The 21,548-nt window shown below is 31.8% G+C and overlaps 2 protein-coding genes across 2 annotated transcripts; both read right to left on the bottom strand.

The window, feature by feature from the left end:
* Positions 1 to 392: 392 nt before the first annotated feature.
* On the bottom strand, positions 393 to 4,921 carry LOC119675337. The gene is made up of 3 exons (XM_038086529.1): positions 4,665 to 4,921; positions 2,034 to 2,159; positions 393 to 1,977 (listed from the first exon to the last, which is right to left on the bottom strand). Exons 1-3 carry the CDS (start codon positions 4,919 to 4,921, stop codon positions 393 to 395), a joined length of 1,968 nt encoding a protein of 655 aa, XP_037942457.1.
* Positions 4,922 to 8,929: 4,008 nt separating this feature from the next.
* LOC119675336 (metabotropic glutamate receptor-like) lies at positions 8,930 to 13,549 on the bottom strand. The gene is made up of 3 exons (XM_038086528.1): positions 13,491 to 13,549; positions 11,819 to 11,822; positions 8,930 to 9,454 (listed from the first exon to the last, which is right to left on the bottom strand). Exons 1-3 carry the CDS (start codon positions 13,547 to 13,549, stop codon positions 8,930 to 8,932), a joined length of 588 nt encoding a protein of 195 aa, XP_037942456.1.
* Between the last annotated feature and the right edge of the window lie 7,999 nt (positions 13,550 to 21,548).

Raw genomic sequence — 21,548 nt, 5'->3', positions numbered from 1 at the left:
GGATATTTCCGTAAGTTTATACCAGGCTACGCAATTATATCTTCAGAAAAACGCCGTCTTTAAATGAACAGATTCAATGTTAAATTAAATTCTTTTATTATACCTACAATTCGTTGAAACTTTCCGAAAGGTTCTTCTTCATCGTTGCCGCAGACAAGCATATCGTCCATGTAGTGAATCATATCGCTGGGTTCCAAGCGCGTTTTAATTTTCGCCATCAATTGTAGAAACAGGACTGGTGCGTTCTTCAACCCGAACGGCATCCGTTTAAACTCATACAGACCATCAGGAACCACAACTGCAGTATATTTACGACTGTTACGTTCTATAGGAATTTGATAATAACCACAGTTAAGATCTAACGATATGTAGATTTGGTACTTCGTTGCTTCTTATAAATTTTCTTCGATATTGGGTATTGGGTAGCATTCTTTTCGAGTGAATTGATTAATCCGACGGTAGTCCACGCAAAGTCGATGATCGCCATTCTTTTTCTTCACAAGCAACATTGGACTCGCATAACTTGATTCAGACGGAGCTATAATATCATTGTCGAGCAACTCTTGAATTTTCTTCGCAACGATTTCTTTTTTCGGTTCCGGAACTCTATACGGGAATTGTGCGATCACCTCGTTGGTCATTACCTCAATTTTCATTTCGACTCCACTAGTTTTGCCGATTAGATCCATACCTGTAGCGAAACATTCTCGGAATTCATTCATCACCTCTAACAGCTTTCCCTTAGAATCTGAATTTACAGTGTCCATACACACGTCATCTTCCGTTATTAGACTAAGTTTATTAATTTTACACGTCGTTTTTACTTTGTCTTCGAATTTGAAATGTCCGTTGTCATATACGGCGCGTATATTTTCGCTATTGAATATTTCGTCCCCGAGCAATAGATCGTAATTCAACACACAATCTTTGAAGACGTGCAACGTCATCGATTTTTCAACCTCATCGATTTTCAAATCCGTGTCGATTTGTATCTCAGATCGTTCTATACCACCACCGAATCCACCGATGGTAAATAGGTTTTTGCTGCGCGTACCACCAATATCGTTGGCAAATGTTTCCTGGACCATATTACATTCGCTTCCAGTATCAATAAATGCAATGGCTTGCTTGCCACCAATCGTTATTTTCTTAAGGAATTTATTGTCGATAATACTTGTTTTTCGTACGAAAGCTGATGGTTTTCCGCAATTTTGATGTTCATTTTTGGGGTGCACCTTATTACAATCTATACAACGAGGACGTTTTGGGGGTCTTGCACAATTTACTGACAAGTGTCCTGACTCACCACAATTGTAACACATAACATTCTTTGCCTTACTGAACGATTGTATTCTTTGTTTGCTTTCACCCGCATTATGAAAAGGCTTTTCGTTTATCTTAATGCAATTTTGTAAAAAGTTCTCGCATGCTTCACGCATTTCTTTAACGGATACGAATTTTTGCGGAGCAATCTCCATTTGTAGTTCTCTATGTTTTAATCGGGCGTATTTCGTGATAGCCATCTCACTAAGATTATGACGTCGTCTTAGCGCAGAGAAACGAAAAATTAACTCAGTTATTATTTCGTTTTGCCTTCGAGCAACGCGCGACATATTGTAATGTACATCCGCTTCATCGTATTCGCAACCGAACTCGGTGACAAGCTCATTTGAGAACTCCTTCCAAGTAGCATGCATTCTTGGTGATGCGTCCACCCACATGCGCGCTACACCCTTCAAACGGCTATACACTGCAAGAAGCACACTTTTTTCGGCCCACGCATATACAGACATAACAGCTTCAACACGTTCGACAAATTGCGTAGCCGTAATAGAATCTTCATTCGTTGGGTCGAATTCGGGCAAGACTTCTGCGATTTCTTGTATAGAATGCGCGTTACGGTCCTTACTAGGCATTTCTGAAGTACTGTTTTGATTGTTTCTAACGTTATTCTGGTTAATGGCTTTTAATGTAGGCCTGCACGAAAAGAAAAATTAGATATACAGATATTAAGAGTGCAACTAAGATATTACCTCGGGTTACCCGCGACGCCCAGCTCCACTCCAAGTAGCACTAGTCTCGTCCACCAGTATTGTTTCCTCCACTGGTGATCGTGTGCTACGCCAACAGCTCTAGCACCATATTTTTCTTTTTTAATACTTATATATACAATATTTTTATTATATATATAGTATTCATTAATTTTTTTTATTATTTTTATTATTAAATGCTAACAAAGTGCATTGCCCGCACATTGCAGAATAAATAAATGGGTAAAAGCTTTTGTACAGTTTTTGTTTTGATCAAATTGACAGCAAAAGCTTTAGGAGTAGTAAAGATCAATGCTGCCAGAGCAATGCACAATGGAAGTATTAAAATAAGTTATAATGGGAAAAAAGTGGGTAATGCAGGTGGGACGTTCGGAATGTACAAAAGAAAAACATTATTAACTGAAGGTTCAAAGAACGACCTCCAAAAGTGTACGGGATGAGTTTACAACGGGTGAAATTACGGAAGGATAATAGATATGAAAAGGAAAGAGTGGTTGCTAGTTTTCTTCTTGAACAAATGATTTGAACGGTGACGGTCGATGTCCGCGAGCAGTTAGAAAAGTTTTTTTATTGGTGGAATTTAAAATATATGATTGAAATATATTAGCTAATAGATAAAGTGGATATTTAAAAATAAAAGAAAAATAAATATAAAATAGCTACAGCAGTAGAAAAATACCAGATGATGAATAACTAAAACTGAATACTGTAAATGATTATAATTAATAATTGTGTTGTATTAAATTATTAAAATATTAAGTGGAACAAAAAAATGTTAAAAATGACAATAGCATTTTTTTTTTTGCAATGCACTTTACATATTGTGTGAGAAATTTAATAAGTTAAAATTACATAAAAATGCACTTTTATATACAAGTTATACATATGTACGAATGTACGAAAGAAATATTCTTCACGCTTTAAACGTTTAATCTATTCCTAAAAATCGGAGGCTTAAACTATCGCCAAAGAAAACTAAAAAGTTCTAAACTAATTTGGCCACTTAACTGATGACCCTGAATTGAGAACATCCCTATCTCAGTAGCATGACTAAGGCAGCAGCAAAGAACAACAAGTGAAAAGTAAATTCACCGGATGAAGAATTAGTTACTCTAACTGATCCCTTTTTTACAAATGAATGGCACATCACGTAATAGTCTTACTGACTATGCAGAATTTGTAGAAGCTCCACAAGAAAGCAGCAACAAGATAGCAGAAACAACAATAGCTAAGTGGCGAAAAATTCATTATTTCACACGATATACCTATATCATTTTTTTTAATAATTATTTTATTATATAATTTTTATTATTTTTTTATTATTATTGAATTCTTATATCATTTATAAAATTTTTTTAATAATTATTTTACTATATAATTTTCATAATTTTTATTATTTTTTATTATTATTGAATTCTTATATCATTTATAAAATTTTTTTTAATAATTACTTTACTATATAATTTTCATAATTTTTATTATTATTTTATTATTATTGAATTCTTAATATTTGATTAAAGTAATTGTTGAAACAGGAGTCAGAAAAAAAAAGGGGAAAAGAAACATATAAACTTGATATATATGTGGGTATATATGTAGGCAACAACCAATATACTATGAAAGTACTTAAGAGTACAGATAGAAAAAGAGTCTTAGGTTTTATTTTAATTACAGGTTTCCTGGCTGGTGACGTCACCAACGTGGAGGCTAATTCGTAAATAAGAGTAGTTGGATAAAAAAAAATGATACTTGTAATGATCCTCTCTTTGTTTGTTTATCTTTTTGCTTATTTTCTTTTTCTCTTTGGGTTTTTTTTTACTCTTGATTTACTTTTGTTAAATTTTTCTAACATTATTTGAATTTGTTTATTATTTTCTAATGTTTTTTTTATTATTTAATATTTCTTTTATTTTTATCATGTCAATAATATCATTTGCATAATTATATTTAACAAAAATGAAGTTTGTTAGTTATTTAAGCTTAGATTAAATATTTGTAACTCACCATTTATTTTTGTTTGTTTTGATTCAACCAAAAATATAAGTCATTAAAACCAATAATTTTTTTGTTTTGTTGAAATGTTAGTTAGATATGTTATATAGAAAAGAAAAATTCTAAAACATGAGGGCTTAAGAGAAGATATAGATGACAGGTGGATGTGAGAAAGGGGACAATGTTAGGTAAGGTTAAAATGAGCTAGACAGGACAGGGACGATCATGAAATTAGGGAGCTGGGCAGAATTTAACAGGGCCTGTTACTTAAGCTCAACGGTAACTGCGGTAGTGTAGTGAGGGTGGGTAGGTCCAAACCGACAGACAAGGACAGGGACAATACGGAAAAACACTGGTAGACACAGTATTACAATGAAATAGTAATAGTGGTTTTACATATTTTTTTTTGTTATTTCTACGTTCCTTATTTTTTTTTTTTTTGTTTATTTGATCTACTTTGATCAAATTGATTGCAATTTTTTTTTTGAACCAAACTCTCTGGCACGATTTTTTTTATTTTTTTTGTTACGGTTCGAATGTGCTATAGCAGAGTAAAGAATCCACCCCTTTGCTGACGAGCTAGCTGGCCTCGCCACCGTGCCAGACTTTAACTCTGCTCACAAAAATATCAAAAGATGTTGAACGTAACAGGCTACTTGTTGAACCATTTGCCGCAGTTCGCTAATTTGTATTCTCAATTCTTCGTTTTCACTCCGCAATTCCTCATTATCGTTTGTAAATTGCAAAACTACGCCGCTTGACTTCACGTGTTCAGTTAATCGTGCAACTAATTCCACCTTATTGCCTGTAGTTGATAACTCTTGCTGTTGTAAGAAGTCCTTCAACTGCTCCTTCGTCAGTGACTTGATGGTCACCATCATTACGTATATATCTGCGTTCGTTTTTTTTTTATTTTTTTGCGCCAAATATTCAAACTTACGTTTTAATTACTCCCCTTTTGGCATTGATTCAATCCCACTTCTGAACTTTAAATTTGGTTTTTGAGTTAAGTACATAACTTTAATAGACTTTATTTAAATAACTTTACTTTACTTTATTTAACTGAACAAAATATTTAATAACATAACTTTAATATACTTTATTTAACTGAACAAGATATTTAATCACGACGCTATCCAACTGACACTATTCAACCGACGCTATTCAACGAACTTCCGTTACTCTCGTTCACTCGCTTTTGACATTCGCTGTCACACATATGTTAGGTGACCACATGTTGTTAAAATTTTAAGGTGCCCAGTTGTGCGTTTCTGATGTAGGTTAACATTAATAAGATTAAATGAAAATTTATTTCAAAAAATATGTAATTTAAATTAAATTTTTTTTAATAATAAATTAAGATATTAAATTATTTCAATATCTTCGTTAAATTTAAGCTGTAATTAAAGATAAAAAATTAAGTGAAATCTAATAACAAAATTAACTTATGTTGTTGTGAAAAATATTTAATATGCTTTTTATAACCTTACTAACGAATCTTAGTGTATAACTTACTATTAAATAAAATTTTATAAAGTAGTCCAAAATTGATATACTTAATTTTTTCAAAGTAAGATCCGTAGAACCGATCCTCTTTACTTATAACATTTCGAAACAAATACTCTTTCTCTATTAAATTCATGTACCTATTTAATATAACAAAGTTTTCAAGTACATTGTGAAATTAACTTTATTCCCATGTTTTAAATTAATAAACCTTAATATAATAAGTAATATGAGCAATAAATGTAAATCTTATAGTAAATTCAAAATTAAAATATAAATACAAAATCATTTTTTCAATAAAATATTTCGCATTAAGACCAAAATTACTACAAATCAGTTTTCCGTACTATTTTGCTGCGATATTTGTCATAATATTGTACGCTTTTAAATCATCATTTCACACAAATGTGCAATAGACATTTCGTCTCCGCACATTTGCGTGCATTTTTATTTTCGAGTCTGCACACAAAATGTGCTCCTCGTATTCTTTTCTGCATACGTTGTGTGCGAAGGTACCCAGTAGAAAACGGATCGATCCGTCATCGAAGACGTCTTCAAGACATGGATACATACATGAAGACCGATCGATCCAAATGTATGACGGTCTTTGAAGACACTTTCATACAAATTAGCCAAATGTCTTCAATGAATTTTTGCGTACATGTCTCGAAGACCGTCTCGAAGACCATGTCTTGCATAACGGACGCATTCGACAGAAAGTTGTGCGCTCTTAGTGCAGTGCTCATATAATTTTTTCACCCTTTTTTTATTTCTACTCTTTTATTGCGCTCTTTAAATTTTAAATGAATTTCAATTTCCTCTTTAAATAAGTAGAAAGAAATTGTTGTATTTTGTACTTTTATTTATTATATATAATAATTTCTTAAATTACATTCAAAATTAAAAGTTTTAAAAATAAATTATAAATTTTATTATATATTATTACAAATTTTATTAAGATATTAATAATAAACTAGTAAAAACTAGTAAACATAATGAAAATTAATTTAAATAATTAACTTAATATAACTTAGCATATCTAAAATTAACTAAAACTAATATAAAATAATTTATAGCATTTCGCTATCATCAAATGTTGAAGTTTTATATGTTTTCAAAAGCGTTGAAGAGGATTTTGGTACAATTAAACCTTCTGATCTTAAGAGTTCTAAAATATCATTACTACAACGCCTGTTAATCCTGTGTTTTTTAAAAATAACAGCTAATTTTTCACAAGTGTTTTTAGTTTTTTTATTTTCAACATCCTTTGTTTCGTTTCTAAAACAACTTTCACTGGAATTATTGTCTTCAATATTAATATCAATATATTTTCCAGGAACTAAGTCACTATTTAATTTGTTTTGATTTAATTTCTTTTTTTTTAATATTTCATAGTTTAATGATTTTGTTTCTTTATTTATTTTGATTTTTTTAATATTTATTTCACTACACTTCAAAATTATTGCGTCACTTCATTTATAAAACATAGCGTCATCTGAGGCAAAATTCAAATACGTTGTTATGAACACTAAAAATGAGAGAGAAAGCAAAGAAAGAGTATTTACATTCATGTTTTGAGCAATTGTTTTGCAAATTTACTTGAAAATGCGGACGTGGTATCAAAGACCGTCTTGAAGACAATGTCTTCGAAGACCACTTTTTCTACTGGGTAAGCTGGCTGCCTCACACACAATGTGCTGTGTGAAATAACTTCGGCACAAACATCGTTTGCATTCGTGTAAAATGTGCGTTTTGTTTGTGCACACAAGATGTGCGCAAAAATTTTCGCACACCACATTTGTGGTGTGAAATTTTATTTAGAATCGCACATTTGTGTGTTTTGCATTTTTGTGCACAGCACAGTGTTTTTCTAAACCCTGCATTATATACAAAAATTTTTTGAATACTTATACAAGTAACAAATAACTGAAGAAAAAGGTTTGTGGAAAAGCCACAACATTAAAGATACCATAGTAAACATAAATCAATAGTGGAAGGAAATACAAATTTTATCCCTTAACATATTTTGTGAATCTTTATGGTTAGAATGCGTCGTTCGAAATTTTGTGCGTGGAGTTGATAACAACAAAAATGATGATGTTGTTAAAACGGCGGTAAAGGATGGTTTTGCTGATTACATTTTAGAAGACGTCAGCCAACTTTTAAGAAATGACAGAGAGTAGTTTACGAATGAGAAACTGCTGCTGCTACATGATTTAGAGAACTTGGATGTGGAAAGGGCAACTATATCAGATACTAATATTTAACTAATGTTTAACTAATATCTCATATTATGAAGACGTGTTTTAATAAAATTGATGAAGTACTCAGTGATTTTCAAATTGCAAATTCACTTCTCCAGCACAGCTCGGACATTCCCAAAAAAGTTAATGAAGCTATGTAACCATATGAAGAAGTTCAAAAAGAGCAAAAAAAAAATTTTTTTTTTAAATATTTTTCTTTTTTTTTGAAGTCGTTATGTATAGGTTTTTTTTAGAACCAGTTTTATTATTTTCCATACATTTGGATGGAGTTACTTGATTCGTTTAACTGTATTTCGTTTTACGGCCAACTTGTTTGGGAAGAGTTAAGACCGTTAACCGAGGAATGGGTATACTTATCTGTTTTTATGCAACCCGACAAAATATCTTAAATGATAGTGAGTTATCTTCGAGTTTGATTAGCTTTACAATAACTTTAAAAAGTTTCTGTAATAAATAATTTGATTAAAAGAAGTTTACATAAGTAGGATTAGTATTTATTGGCAGATATCATGAGAAACTTTTTTTTTCGCTTTGCTGAATGTGAGTTTATAAATTATCAAGGGGAACAGTTGGTTTTAAAATTTTGTGTATAATGTAACTTACCATACAACTATTATATTCACTTTGTTTCTTTTTTTTCAACTTTTAAAAATCGTTTGTCACAAAGAAACTTATTTTTGGCACTTTTCAAGTTTTGATCACAAATTATAACAATTTTGCGCTGGTAATAAGAAACAACGTTTATGTGAACTTAAAGTTACTCTCTTCAGGTATTTTGTTTTTGAATAGGTGAATTACATTTCAGTTAAACTAATTACTTAATTCGGATTTAAATTTATAGAGACAGATTTTCAGAATTTTTTTTATATTAAATTTTGATATAAAGGCAATGAATATAATACTAGAAGTAATACATATGTTTGCTTGTCTTTTTGGCAAATACATAGATTGTAATGCTGCTTAGGAAAGTATTTTGTTAGCAGTAAGGACTAAATGGTTTACAATTTATTTTTAAGAATTACGTCCATATAGCTTGATCAATAACCTTTTAAATCATTATTATATGTAAGTATAATTATTAAGTGATTATTATTATTAAGTGATTATTTCAAAATTCTAACCTATTAATGATCCAGTAATAATCACTTGAGATTGAGGGCTAATATATTTAAGCCTTTGCGCTGATTTAGATGCCGAATGAAATATCCTTGATATTCGATTGGTTTTGGTGAGAAGCGCACTATAAATAATTGAAAATCCAACTCCAATGCCGAATCTTTGTACAATACATGAAATTATTGTTGGTTTGGCTATAAGAGCAAAAGTATTGCAGTAGCAGACTAATATTCCAAATAATAATGTATAACTTAATTCTCGACCGGATGCGCGTACTAGTGGTGTGTCATGGTTCCTGGCAAACAGCATAATAACCATAAAAGTCATTAATATGCCTAGGACAGCAATAATCATAGGAATAAGTGCAAATAACGATTTCCATCTGATGTACTGAATATTCAAAGCAAAGCAGGAGAGCTTATCCGCGTATGGCCAATATCCAGGACCACAATCTTTACAAGTAAAATCGTCGTAAACATATTCGTATGGTTCGCAGTTGTCACAAATCCAACAGCAAGTATCGCCCTGTAAATGTAAGATATATATAATAATATATAGTGAAATTTTTATTTGCGATTTATATAGCTTAATCTAGAATGAAGCATTTATTTTAATTGTCATCCAACAGTGGACGACATTTAAGTAAGTAAATAGGTTTAAGATTCACAAGAAAAAATTATATACCTAAAACATTATTTGCAAACAAAATAACTTATTAATCTTATTTTCACTTATTTTACAATGCTTGTTAAAAATATTTTTATTTTATTATTTAATTCTAAAGCTCAATAACGTATTTAAAATGCATGTCTTTAAATGGATTTTTAAATGCAAAGTTCAGAATGTAAACATATGTTGAAAAAGAAACGACGGAACAAATATATTATATAGATGTAAAATGGATTCGCAGTTGACACTATGGTAACTTTGATAGTTTTAAGGAAAAGTTGCTATTATAAGACTTGCCTGCATATGCTTTATTATTTGTTAAAGAGATAATTGAATCATTTTGGTTTGACAGATAAGAAAAACTCAGTTAATGATATGAGTAATTCTAAGATGACTCCATATAGTATATGATGCCACTTATACTAATTAATGGCAAGAATATACGAGCTAATTCTGAAAGGCTTTACGTTCATATGAAATTTATTCAATTATATTAAATATTATCTGAAAACTGGAAAGTACCTGCAATTATTGCGGTACCTAAACTGATCAAAAATGTAGAACACATAAACTTATAAAGATCAATAAGCTTCTTTTAAGTTTTCTGAACATTCTGTATTACTTTGGTTTCAATCCTTCAACAAACCAATCTTATTCTTAACCACCAGTTTGGATTCAGAAAGCAGCATTCTACAATTGATTAGTTGTAAGAAAATTCTCTTTAGGCCAGTGGCGACGAGTGGCCTATCTGGAAGGGTATGCGGTCCTTCTATAATATTGTATTAACATGTACCACTTAAATTAAAAATGCTAAATTGAAATGTATAAGATGTTTTATTAATAATAACTATATTACATTAGGCAACAATATATTTACAATATAACATTTAATAATTCAATAACAAAATAACATATTAAACAAATTAAATAAATAATTTATATATAAGTTTAATATCATATAAATATGGAATAAATACAACTTTTCACATATATCTTATAACATCAAACCAACTTTTTTCAAACACTTAGAACCATACTTGTTTATGCAGTGATCAAACACAATCGAACACACTTTCAACGTATAAATGTGCGGCCAGCTACGCCACACACAAAGTGGTTATTATTCGCTGAGCAACAGCTAAAAAGGGAGAGACGAAATTTGAAAGAAATGTATGGTGATGTGAGCTGTTAACTTTAGCCGCACATCTAATCGCTTCGGCAAGGCAACATGTTGAATTGTTATACATGTAGTTGATATTCGAATAGAACAGAAAACACTCTCATACAATTCCTAATCTCTATTTCTAATATTTTAAGATAGAGCACACACACATTATTTTGTTCATTATACTTTGTGCCCACTTATGACAGAAAACTTATGAATGCAATTGCTTAAATGGGAAAGACGAAATATGATTGAAACAGTGACGACTGCTCTAAGGTGCGGAGGTGAGCAGCGCACATTGCAAATTGTCAAATATAATATATAAAAATTTATTAAATATCTTTACATCAAGAATTAATATTGTTTATTATTATATTATTATTATATTGTTTACATTTTTATGTATATATTTTTAAAGATTAAAGTTTTAGCAAAAATAATTAAATATAATTGTTTATGAAAACTCATTTAATTTGCTTCTCTTAGCTATTATAGTCTTTAGTTGTGCTCATAAGTTTGCAGCTCACATCGCAAAACATTTCTATCTAATAGCGAAAGCACCAATAATTTTTATGATTTTGTGTGTGTGGTCATTTGTTTAAATTAAACAAAACGATGAGCTAGAGAGTGGTAAATGTACCTTTGGAAGAATAATTAAATAATAATTTAATAAACTATACTTATGTGTTAACAGTTATTAAAAAATGAATGCTGGAGTACCAGATGGTAATGTACTACAATAGCACATAATAGTTTTATTTACTGACAACTCAATCCTCTTATCCATGTATGGTATATTTAAATTGACATGGCTTCTAACAGCCTACATATGCTAATAATATAGATATCAAATCTATAAAATTTGATATATATCAATAAAAACCACTTACAGAGATATAAAGTATACATAAAAACATTTAAAATTCATAATAAACCAATTCGAATTATTATGAATACTGAAAGTCTTAGAAGACAGTAGACCAACACTCAACTGAAAATTAATATCAAACATTTCAGCATTCCAGCATTATTCCGGTTAATTGGTTGGAGTTTACCTTCCTAAATTAGAAAAAAATGAATAAGCATGATTGGTTAATAATCAAATAATGGAAAAGTCATAATACAAGTTACCAGCCATAAGCACTACAAGCATAATATCTCAAATTTTCAATATCTCATTTCTGATGCAATCATAAAATTCCGGATATGAACTACCAATATCAAAAACGCAGCATATAACAAATGCAAATACTACTGAGGAAATTTCAGTTTATACTAAGACTTCTCGCACTAGTTCAGGATTTGAAGAACATCTCATATTTTAAACAATATTTACAACAATCCGAAGAACTTCTCTCAACAGAAACCACAAGTTTTATTATGTGAAAATAATAGGTGTATTCAGGCAACTGATTAGTTGCTTAGTAGTTGATTACAACAAACATTTGCACGCAAAAATGAAACTAAGCAGAGAATCAACTATTTCGGTGATTCTCAGATTAGTACAAATTTGATTAATAGTGCTACCAATACCAAGTGTCGAAATAATAACTTAAAATGAACTTTAGTATAGAAATTTGTTAGCTGTCTCTCTCAGCTGTTTGAATTGTGTGTAAACAATTTTGCAAACACAAGTATGTTTCACTTTTGCTGTTGATGCGAGTGTTGCTAAGGCATTTTCACACAACAAACTAATCAGATTACGCATTTTGGGTCGTTGAAGCAACTGATTAACATCAAAATGCTAAATTTTTTTTATATGAAGTTTTTGAATCAACTAAGCAACGAATCAGTTGCCTGAATACCCCTAATGTAAAATTAGTAACTACAGAAAAATGTTAACTATCTTTTGTATACAATTTTTATACCATAATGTTAAATCATAAACATTGTACGAAACAATCAGAACAACTTCTTTCAACATAAACCACAATAAATAATAAAAATTTTTTAACTGTTTTTATATCATAACGATAGATCATAAACAATATTTAAAACAATCAAAATAATTTTTCCTTACACAAAACACAGTTTTTGTTATATAAAAATAACACACTCGACGCTATATGAGCGTCTTACAAAAGTAAACGAAAGACCAGATACAATCCGCATAAAACGAAAATTCATATCACCCTAATTTGTGCTCAAGTGACAATAGAAGAAACGGATGACTTGACTCAAGATACCTTCTACGCGAGACTCGAGAAAATTTATGACCCTAGTCCTGGCAACGAAAACTGTCTTCTGGAATTTTAACATAAAGATCTGAAGAGAAAATGAAGAGAAATTCTTTAGTCCAACGGTCGGAAAACCTACCTTTCATCTATCTACTTTTAAATAAATTTCGCTGCTGCGCGACTCAAAGTAATTTCGAGATTGACGCAAGATATGCTTCAAATGTGCTGGATGTACGTTACTTTCGTGGTTCAAAAATCGACGCAGGTCACTACCATGATCTGCAAAGGTACGGTTAAGGCTCATAAAAGGATGCTGCAGTCAACAGCTACGGGAACGGTACGTGAACAATATCGATATAATTTATTATAATAAACAAACCATATTTATTTTATGCCCACCAAACCAAAAAATTAAAAGTCATCAGTTTGAGGAATTTTTCCACACGCTTGGTCAAACATTTATAGCTGCTGGGGACTTCAATGCAAAGCATTGTTTAAGACTATGCAGGCCAACGATTTGCTTCACGCATCAACTGGTGAACCAACTTACTGGCCAACAGACCACAATAAAGTTCCAGACGTGATCGATTTTTGCATATTTAAAGGCATTTCAAGCTCACTATTATCGATTCATTCCAGTTTAGATCTTTCCTCAGACCACTCTCCCCTTATTATGGAGTTGAACTCTAAAATTTTTGTAAAGAACAAAGAGCCTCGATTATACAACAAAAGAACAGACTGGAGTATTTTCAGAAGCATCATAAATGAAAATTTAACAACCAACATCCCACTCAAAACCGGTACCGATATCGAATCTGCGGTCGAGCAATTTAATACAACCGCACAGAATGCCTCGTGGAACTCAACCATGCATTTTAATGAATACAAAGAAGAGCACATAGACAGAGGAATAAAGGAACAGTTACTTCAGAAACGTAAATTGCGACGAATTTGGCAAATAACAAAAAATCGTGAAGACAAAAGAAGTTTGAATGAAGCGATAAAAAAACTTAAAGAAACCCTAAGGGAGAACAAAAACAAAAACATTGAAACATACCTATCTGCATTGTCTCCCAGTGAAGCAACCGACTATTCATTATGGCGGGCCACTCGTAAGCTGAATGGATCAACGCCACACATTCCACCACTCAAAATGTATGATGGACAGTGGGCTAGATCCAGAATCGACAAGGCTCAAATTTTCGCAGAGCATCTTCAAGGTGTATTTCAACCATACCCGTGCATAAGTTATGAAGACGACACTGAAATTGAGTCTTTCCTGCAAACACCACATCAAATGGACTTCCCGGTTCCTAAAACCACAATACAAGAAATTAAATGGACAATTAAGACTAAAATTAAAACCAAAAAGGCTCCTGGGTGCGATTTGATTACTGGCAAAGTGTTGAAAGAGCTTCCAAACATTGGTCTTGTTTTCATCAACCAACTTTTTAATGCTATTATATGTCAAGAATACTATCCAAGTCAATGGAAAGTAGCTCAAATTATCCTGATACCAAAACCAGGTAAACCTTTAGAGTTAGTTACATCTTATCGACCTATAAGCTTACTTCCGGTGCTCTCCAAAGTCTTCGAAAAAATACTCTTAAAGCGTCTTAACCAGATCACCCAAAGTCGCTTACTAATTCCTGCTCACCAGTTCGGCTTTCGAAACCGCCACTCAACCATTGAACAGGTAAATCGTGTTTATCAATATGCAAGAGATGGACTGGAAAGAAAAGAATACTGCACTGCAGCATTTATCGATATAACGCAAGCATTTGACAAGGTATGGCACACCGGACTGCTCTACAAATTGAAATTACATCTACCACACAGCTTCTATTTGTTACTTAAGTCTTATATCAATAACCGATATTTCATGGTTAAAATAGAAGACTATAATACGAAAATCTTCCCGATAAAAGCTGGAGTTCCACAAGGGAGTGTACTAGGTCCAACCCTCTACACACTGTTCACAGCTGACTTACCACTTAACCCATCAACATATACCGCAACTTTTGCCGATGACACAGTGAACATAGCTGAAAGCAAAAACCCAACAGTCGCTACTAGTCAGTTGCAAACAAACCTAGATAGCATCCAAGTGTGGCTAAACAAATGGCGCATTAAAGCTAATGAATCCAAATCTGCACAAATCACATTCACTCTTCGCAATGGTTACTGTCCACCAGTCACACTAAATAATAACGTACTACCACAATCCGATCACGTGAAGTATCTAGGTGTTCATCTTGATCGGCGTCTCACCTGGAAACATCATATATTTACGAAACGCAAGCAACTGGGTTTAAAAATGCGCTCCATGCACTGGCTTCTTTGCCAAAATTCAAAACTATCACTGAACAATAAAGTACTTTTATATAAAGTTATTTTAAAACCAATATGGACCTACGGTGTCTCGATCTGGGGAACAGCTGCAAAATCTAATATAGCGATATTGCAAAGATTTGAATCAAAAATACTTCGTTTATGTGCGGCTGCTCCATGGTATATTCCAAATAGCACTTTACAGCGCGATCTCCACGTCCCATCAGTGTTTGAAACAATACAAACAGTCAGCAAAAACTATCGTATGTATAAGACTATCAAATCACCCGAACCCACTGGCACACGAGCTACTATCAGATATCAATCATCCACGTCGACTAAGAAGATTTTCTACGTCGGACTTGCCAAGTAGAACCCTAAACACGTGAATCGTAATTGTAAACTCACTGAAATTTAATATTTATATAGCCAACTATTTACTCACTATTATTAGTCATCATTATTATTAGTTGTAATTTAATCTTTAGCGGTGTTTACTACTGAGTGTCCCGCACATGTCTACAAATCACTTTTTCTATTTTTATGTTCATAAATAATAATGAATGTTCTTTTACAGATTGTATTTATATAATAATAATAATAAAAAAAAAAAAAAAAAAAAAAAAAAAAAAAAAAAAATATTTATTTTATTCTATTTGTGAGTTAATATTAATTAATTGATATTAATATTAAACTTAATATTAATTTTGAAGTTAACTAAGAATAAAGGACTGTAGAACTAGGTTTCAATTATATTAAATTAAAAGTCATACTGGGACTGAAATAAAATTATTGAAATTATTTACTTACTTAGTTGGCCGTTACAAACGTGAGTCGTCTTTGACCGCGTCGAGGAGCCTCCGTCAGATAGTCCGATTAGTTGCTTGCTGTCGCCAGTACTGGTAGTACTGAGCACAACGAAATCGTTGGTCACCTGGATCTTCCACCGAACATGCGGACGTCCTTTACCGCGTTTTCCACCTGCGGGTACCGGTTCAAACACCTTTCTAGCCGGAGCACTTTCTTCTATTCGCACGACATGATCAAGCCAGCGAAGCCGGTGAATTTTTATGCGCTTAACTATTAATTGCGCTCCAGAACAGGCATGATAAGAGATTTGTAGAGCGTGATTTTTGTTTGCTGGGAGAGTGTTTTATTTCTCAATTGCCTACTTAACCCAAAATGAAATGTGTTAGCAATAGTGATTCTATGTTTTATCTCTAGGCTAACGTCATTTTTGGTGGTAAGTTAGTTCCTAAATAAACAAATTGTTTCACAATTTCGAACTTATAATTGTCAACAATGACGGGGGTTCCAAGACGCACTGGAAATTCGTTTGTTGACAAAAAGTATTTTGTATTGTCCTTTGCTTATTTTTCTGAGTTGGAAAATATTGTTCTGATGCCGCAGGTGATATCAAATTCATCGGCATACGCAAGCAGCATTACACTTTTGTAGAATATTGTGGTAGTGTGGTTCATATCGGCTGCTCGAATTATCTTTTCTAACATTAGGTTAAAGTAGTGACACGACAAGGAGTCACCCTGTCTGAAAACTCGTTTGGTATTAAACGGCTCGGAAAGGTTCTTCTCGATTCAAACAGTTAGTTGGTTGGTTGATGATTAACTTCATTTATCCACGTAGTACGTTGGCGCAGTATGAGAAATTACTTTTTTTGTGGATTGAACAAAGCACACTGTAATTATAATCGTTCGGCATGCATTCATTTGACCATATGCTGCGAATTAGATATAGCATGCATTTTAATAGTTCTTCGCTACGAGTTTTAAACAGCTCAGCCGGTAACCCATCGGCGCACATAGGGCTCAATTTAGGCGGCCAAAAATCCAATTTTTTAAATTAATTTTTTATAAAAATTTTTTATTGGGGACTTTACAAAATATAATTCGCTACAGGATTATTTTTTTTTTATTTTTCTCTATGCTGCCATTCGCATGCACAGCTGATTTGAAGTGGAGCATTTTAAAAGGAAAATTTTTGTTTAAGTTGCAACTTACGCTAGTAGCTAATAAAAAGTGATATTATTAATAGTGACAATAATCTTGAAAGATATAAATTATGACATCGTTTAAAGCAGGTAATTAGAGATCTACTCATAAAATTTAAATAGATATTCTGTGTTTTAGTGCTGTTGAGGCTTTAATCTAAAAGTTGCTATTTGAATGCATTTTTTTGATTTAAGCGAATGCATTATAGTTAAAAAGTTATAGAATTCCACAATATTCACTATGATATTAACTGCATTATAAAGGTAAAAGTTTCTTTATTTAAGAAAAAAAGTTTGGCTGCGGATTTTGGCGGATGGCTTTGTAAGCAACAAAAAAGTGGAGTAGAGTCATACATATTTGAAACAATATTTTGCATTGCTTCGTATACAAAACGAGTAAACATAATATTTAGATAATGTAGGAGAAAAAATATTATTATGCCTGAAATGTAAAGATCTGTTATATTGAAACATTGAAGATAAAGTTAATATTTTTGTGAGTATTTGAAATCCTAATCAAGCGCACCAGCAACATTCAGTGTACTCATGAGCAGCGTTTGTGATCTCTATATGTTTCCTATGTGTTTCCGTGTAATCTTTCCATAATCAAATTTTATCACTTTGTATTTAGGTACTTCAGGGGTCACAGAAATAAGTAGGGCATATATGTTAAGCATAATGCAAAGCCGCAAAAGCTCATATATGTTATAATAAAATGTTTCATCCATTTTATACTTTAATCCAAAAAGCCTAAAAGGACTGTTATCCATTAGGTTCAGAATACAAAATCACTGCTACTTATACCGAAATCAATTTACAAGATCTTTTGAATCATACAGAAACAAGACTATTGGAATATCTTCAAGAAGTGATTAAATCATTAGAACAGAGTGATTTAAAAAACTTAACACTCGTTTGTATGTGGAGTTGTCATTGATCACAGCAATTCCAATACAAGCAAAAATTTGACAATGAGTTCGATTTGAATACGAATATTTTTCTAAGTTCGTTGGTACCACTGCAACTACTATTATCAAACACTCAGAAAGTGATATGGGAGAACCCAACTCCTTCTTCACCACGCTATTGTCGTCCTATCCGGTTCCGATTTGTAAGAGAAACAGTCGACGAAGAAGTAAATATAAGTATGCAATGCTATCACACACACTAGTTCTACTATGAATTGCTACATATGTGGCAAAACTTCAATGGATTTTAATAAATTGACTACAGCTCTATCAATAAACGAAAACTCTCTAACGTTTGGTTTATCAATTCTGCATGCGAGAATAAGACTATTTGAGAGTCTGTTAAACTTGTCCTATAAATTGACTATTCAGAAATGGCAATCACGTTCAGATAGTGACAAAGTTGTAACTCTGCAGACAAAAATTGAAATTCAAAAGGCATTTAAAAACAAAATGGGTGTTATTGTAGATGTGCCTACATCGGGATACGGAAATAGTAATGAGGGTTATCAGCAGAAATCATGAGTATAGATCTAAACCTAATTTTTGGTTTACAAGTGATTTTGGTAGTCATATCAAGTGGATATCACATAGATACTGAAAAATTTAATCGATATGCTTTCTATACAGCAAACCTGTACGTAATGTTGTATCCATGGTATCCGATGACGCCTACTATGCATAAGATTCTTATTCATGGAGAAATTGTTATTAAAAATGCACTGCTGCCTATAGGACAACTGCCAGAAGAAGCGGCAGAAACACGTAACAAGCATTTCAGACTGTATCATGAGAACTACGCACGAATAATTTCTCGGGAGTCCTGCAATACAGATATATTAAATAGACTGTTATCAGATCCTCTCCTGACTAAATTAAGAGCAAAGCCAAAAAAACATCAAAGCCGTTCACAAAGGAAGCGTTAGAAATGCTCCTTCCTACTAATGAACTGGAAGACACTATAATTTGCTTAAATGAGAAGGATGAACTTAGCTCAGATAGCGAAATATTAAATTTTTAAATATTTTAAATCTTTTTAAATTAGACTTATTGTTTTAAGGTAAGAACAGAAAAATGCATGCTTTCTATCATAATTTTACTGTTGTTAGGTATACGAATATGTTTAGCCAAAACGTTACATTAAAAAACTGAAATACTTTTTATTATTATAATAATATTTATAATTATATTTATAATAATATAATAATTAATATTTATTTGTTTTAATATCTTACTCGAATTCTGAATTAAGAGGAGAAGCTTGCCACACATTTGCAACATTTTATCAAACACAGTGTATTTTTTTTAGACATGATTAATTATTTTGTTTATTTTTTTGTTTTAGCAACTTCAGGAGTCATGAAGTAGCTTTACATAACATTTTGAGTTAAAAATCAGACAAAAATAATTTTGGGCGCCTAAATTGGTCAAATATCCCTGTGTGCGCCGTAAATTTGATACTTTTTACTTTTTTGCACTTAAATTGAAGCGACTGCAAAACACGTGTGACTGTTACGCGAATAAAAACCCAACTCAACTAATTTTATCTATTTATGGTTTATTATACTGATTTTATAGTTAAAAAAAATTATATAATTAAAAACAAAAAAAGAACAATGAAATATTTGGATATATTATTAATACAGTCAATCCGAACTCGATCCGAAGTAGAGTAGTTGTCTTGGATGCCCTTGCTATAGATCTCGTACCGATTGTGGTTTCTTCTGACCTGTTATTAAAGATAATTATAAATTTGGTTTGAATATTTCTTTATCTCGAAATATTCTTTTGTTCACTTCGGTTGAATATTTCCTTATGTGGAAGTACTCTTTGGTATTTCACCTTGAATTATATATGTTACTGTAAACGTACTGCAGCAGTTCGTAGCAATATAATTTCTGATTATATGCCTTCGGTTGAATAGATCCTTATATGGAAATATTCTTTTAGTTTTACTCAAAATTATTTCGCTTACAGTAGGCGTACTACAGCCGATCGGAACGAAACAATTTTTAGTGAAAGTTATTCCTCCGATTGAATATTATTTCTTTATATAGGAATTTTTTATTTGCAGCTAGTGCTAATACAGACTTGTGATATCTAGGTGTATGTGCCTTCGTGATCATTTCTCAAATCCCCGTCTGAACAAAAATGCGCATCTTAAATACCCAATCGGCCGAGCCTTGTGTAGCGTATCATTTTTGTTTATAACTGGTCAAACGCAGTTCTTGTTTACTTTGCCGTTCTTTTGATTTTCTGTCTCATCTTGTGTAGGCATTCAATAAAGTGTAATTGATACGTATCACTTATACAAAAACATTATCATCGTATAAATTGGGGTTCTAGTCTAACGACCACTAAAGGAAGAGAATTGATGAAAGCCATTCAAAACACAGGATGCAGCTGATGTTGTGATCTTCCCTGTTGACTACTCAAAGAAAGACAAGTTGTTTTTATAATTAAATTCTCTTTACTTAAATTTACAAAGATATGCGAAGCGCCATTGTTGCTGTTTATCTGTTGGCGCTGCTGCTGTTACAGTTGCCGCTGTTGCTGCTGCCGTTGCTGATGTTGTTGCTGTCTATTAAGTTATTGACTTTAATTCTACAATTTTACAAAATTTTCTAGTGTTGCAACTGCCTGCTTTTCCAGTATTATAACATCTTTAAATATTTTTTGTTGTCCAGTTGTGCGTCATTAATATCTATTTAGTCCAGAGTCTACATCAATTTCTTCAATCTTCATTTGTAAATGTATTTAATATGTCAATTTATACAGATATTTTATCAATATCAATATTTCATACATTGGGCAAGGATTTAAATATTACAATGTGTCATTTTCGTTAAATTATTTACACTTTTGGGTTTAACACCAAATGTTTGTTAATACGTAAAATTTAGTTAATAGTTCTAAATCGATTTATTTAAATTTCATCAAGGATTAAGGGTTTCGAGTCTAAACTAAAATCAAATTTTTATTTTTAATTTTTTATATGTTGAAAAACGATTATTTTATTAAAAATGTTTTGTTCACAACGTTCTAGACTTTCCATCCTTGTTTTGACCTTTGAGAAACAGTAAAAAAATTAATCATGTGCTTAATGCATGATCGGAAATGTCCATTATTTTACTACCATTACGCAGAGAAGTAAAAAGTGAAATATTAAAAAATTCCAAACTTAAAAACTTAAATCGCCTGGATTTGATATGATTACCACAAAAATGTTGCGTTTGATATTTGTCACATGTATCTATAAGGTAACGCAAATACTTAAAGCTGCACTTCAATTAAAACATAT

Source organism: Teleopsis dalmanni, chromosome 2 (genome assembly GCF_002237135.1).
Source record: "Teleopsis dalmanni isolate 2A chromosome 2, ASM223713v2, whole genome shotgun sequence".
NCBI lineage: Eukaryota > Metazoa > Arthropoda > Insecta > Diptera > Diopsidae > Teleopsis > Teleopsis dalmanni.
Note: the sequence above shows the minus strand (reverse complement) of the source record. Positions and strands in the feature narration are given on the sequence as shown.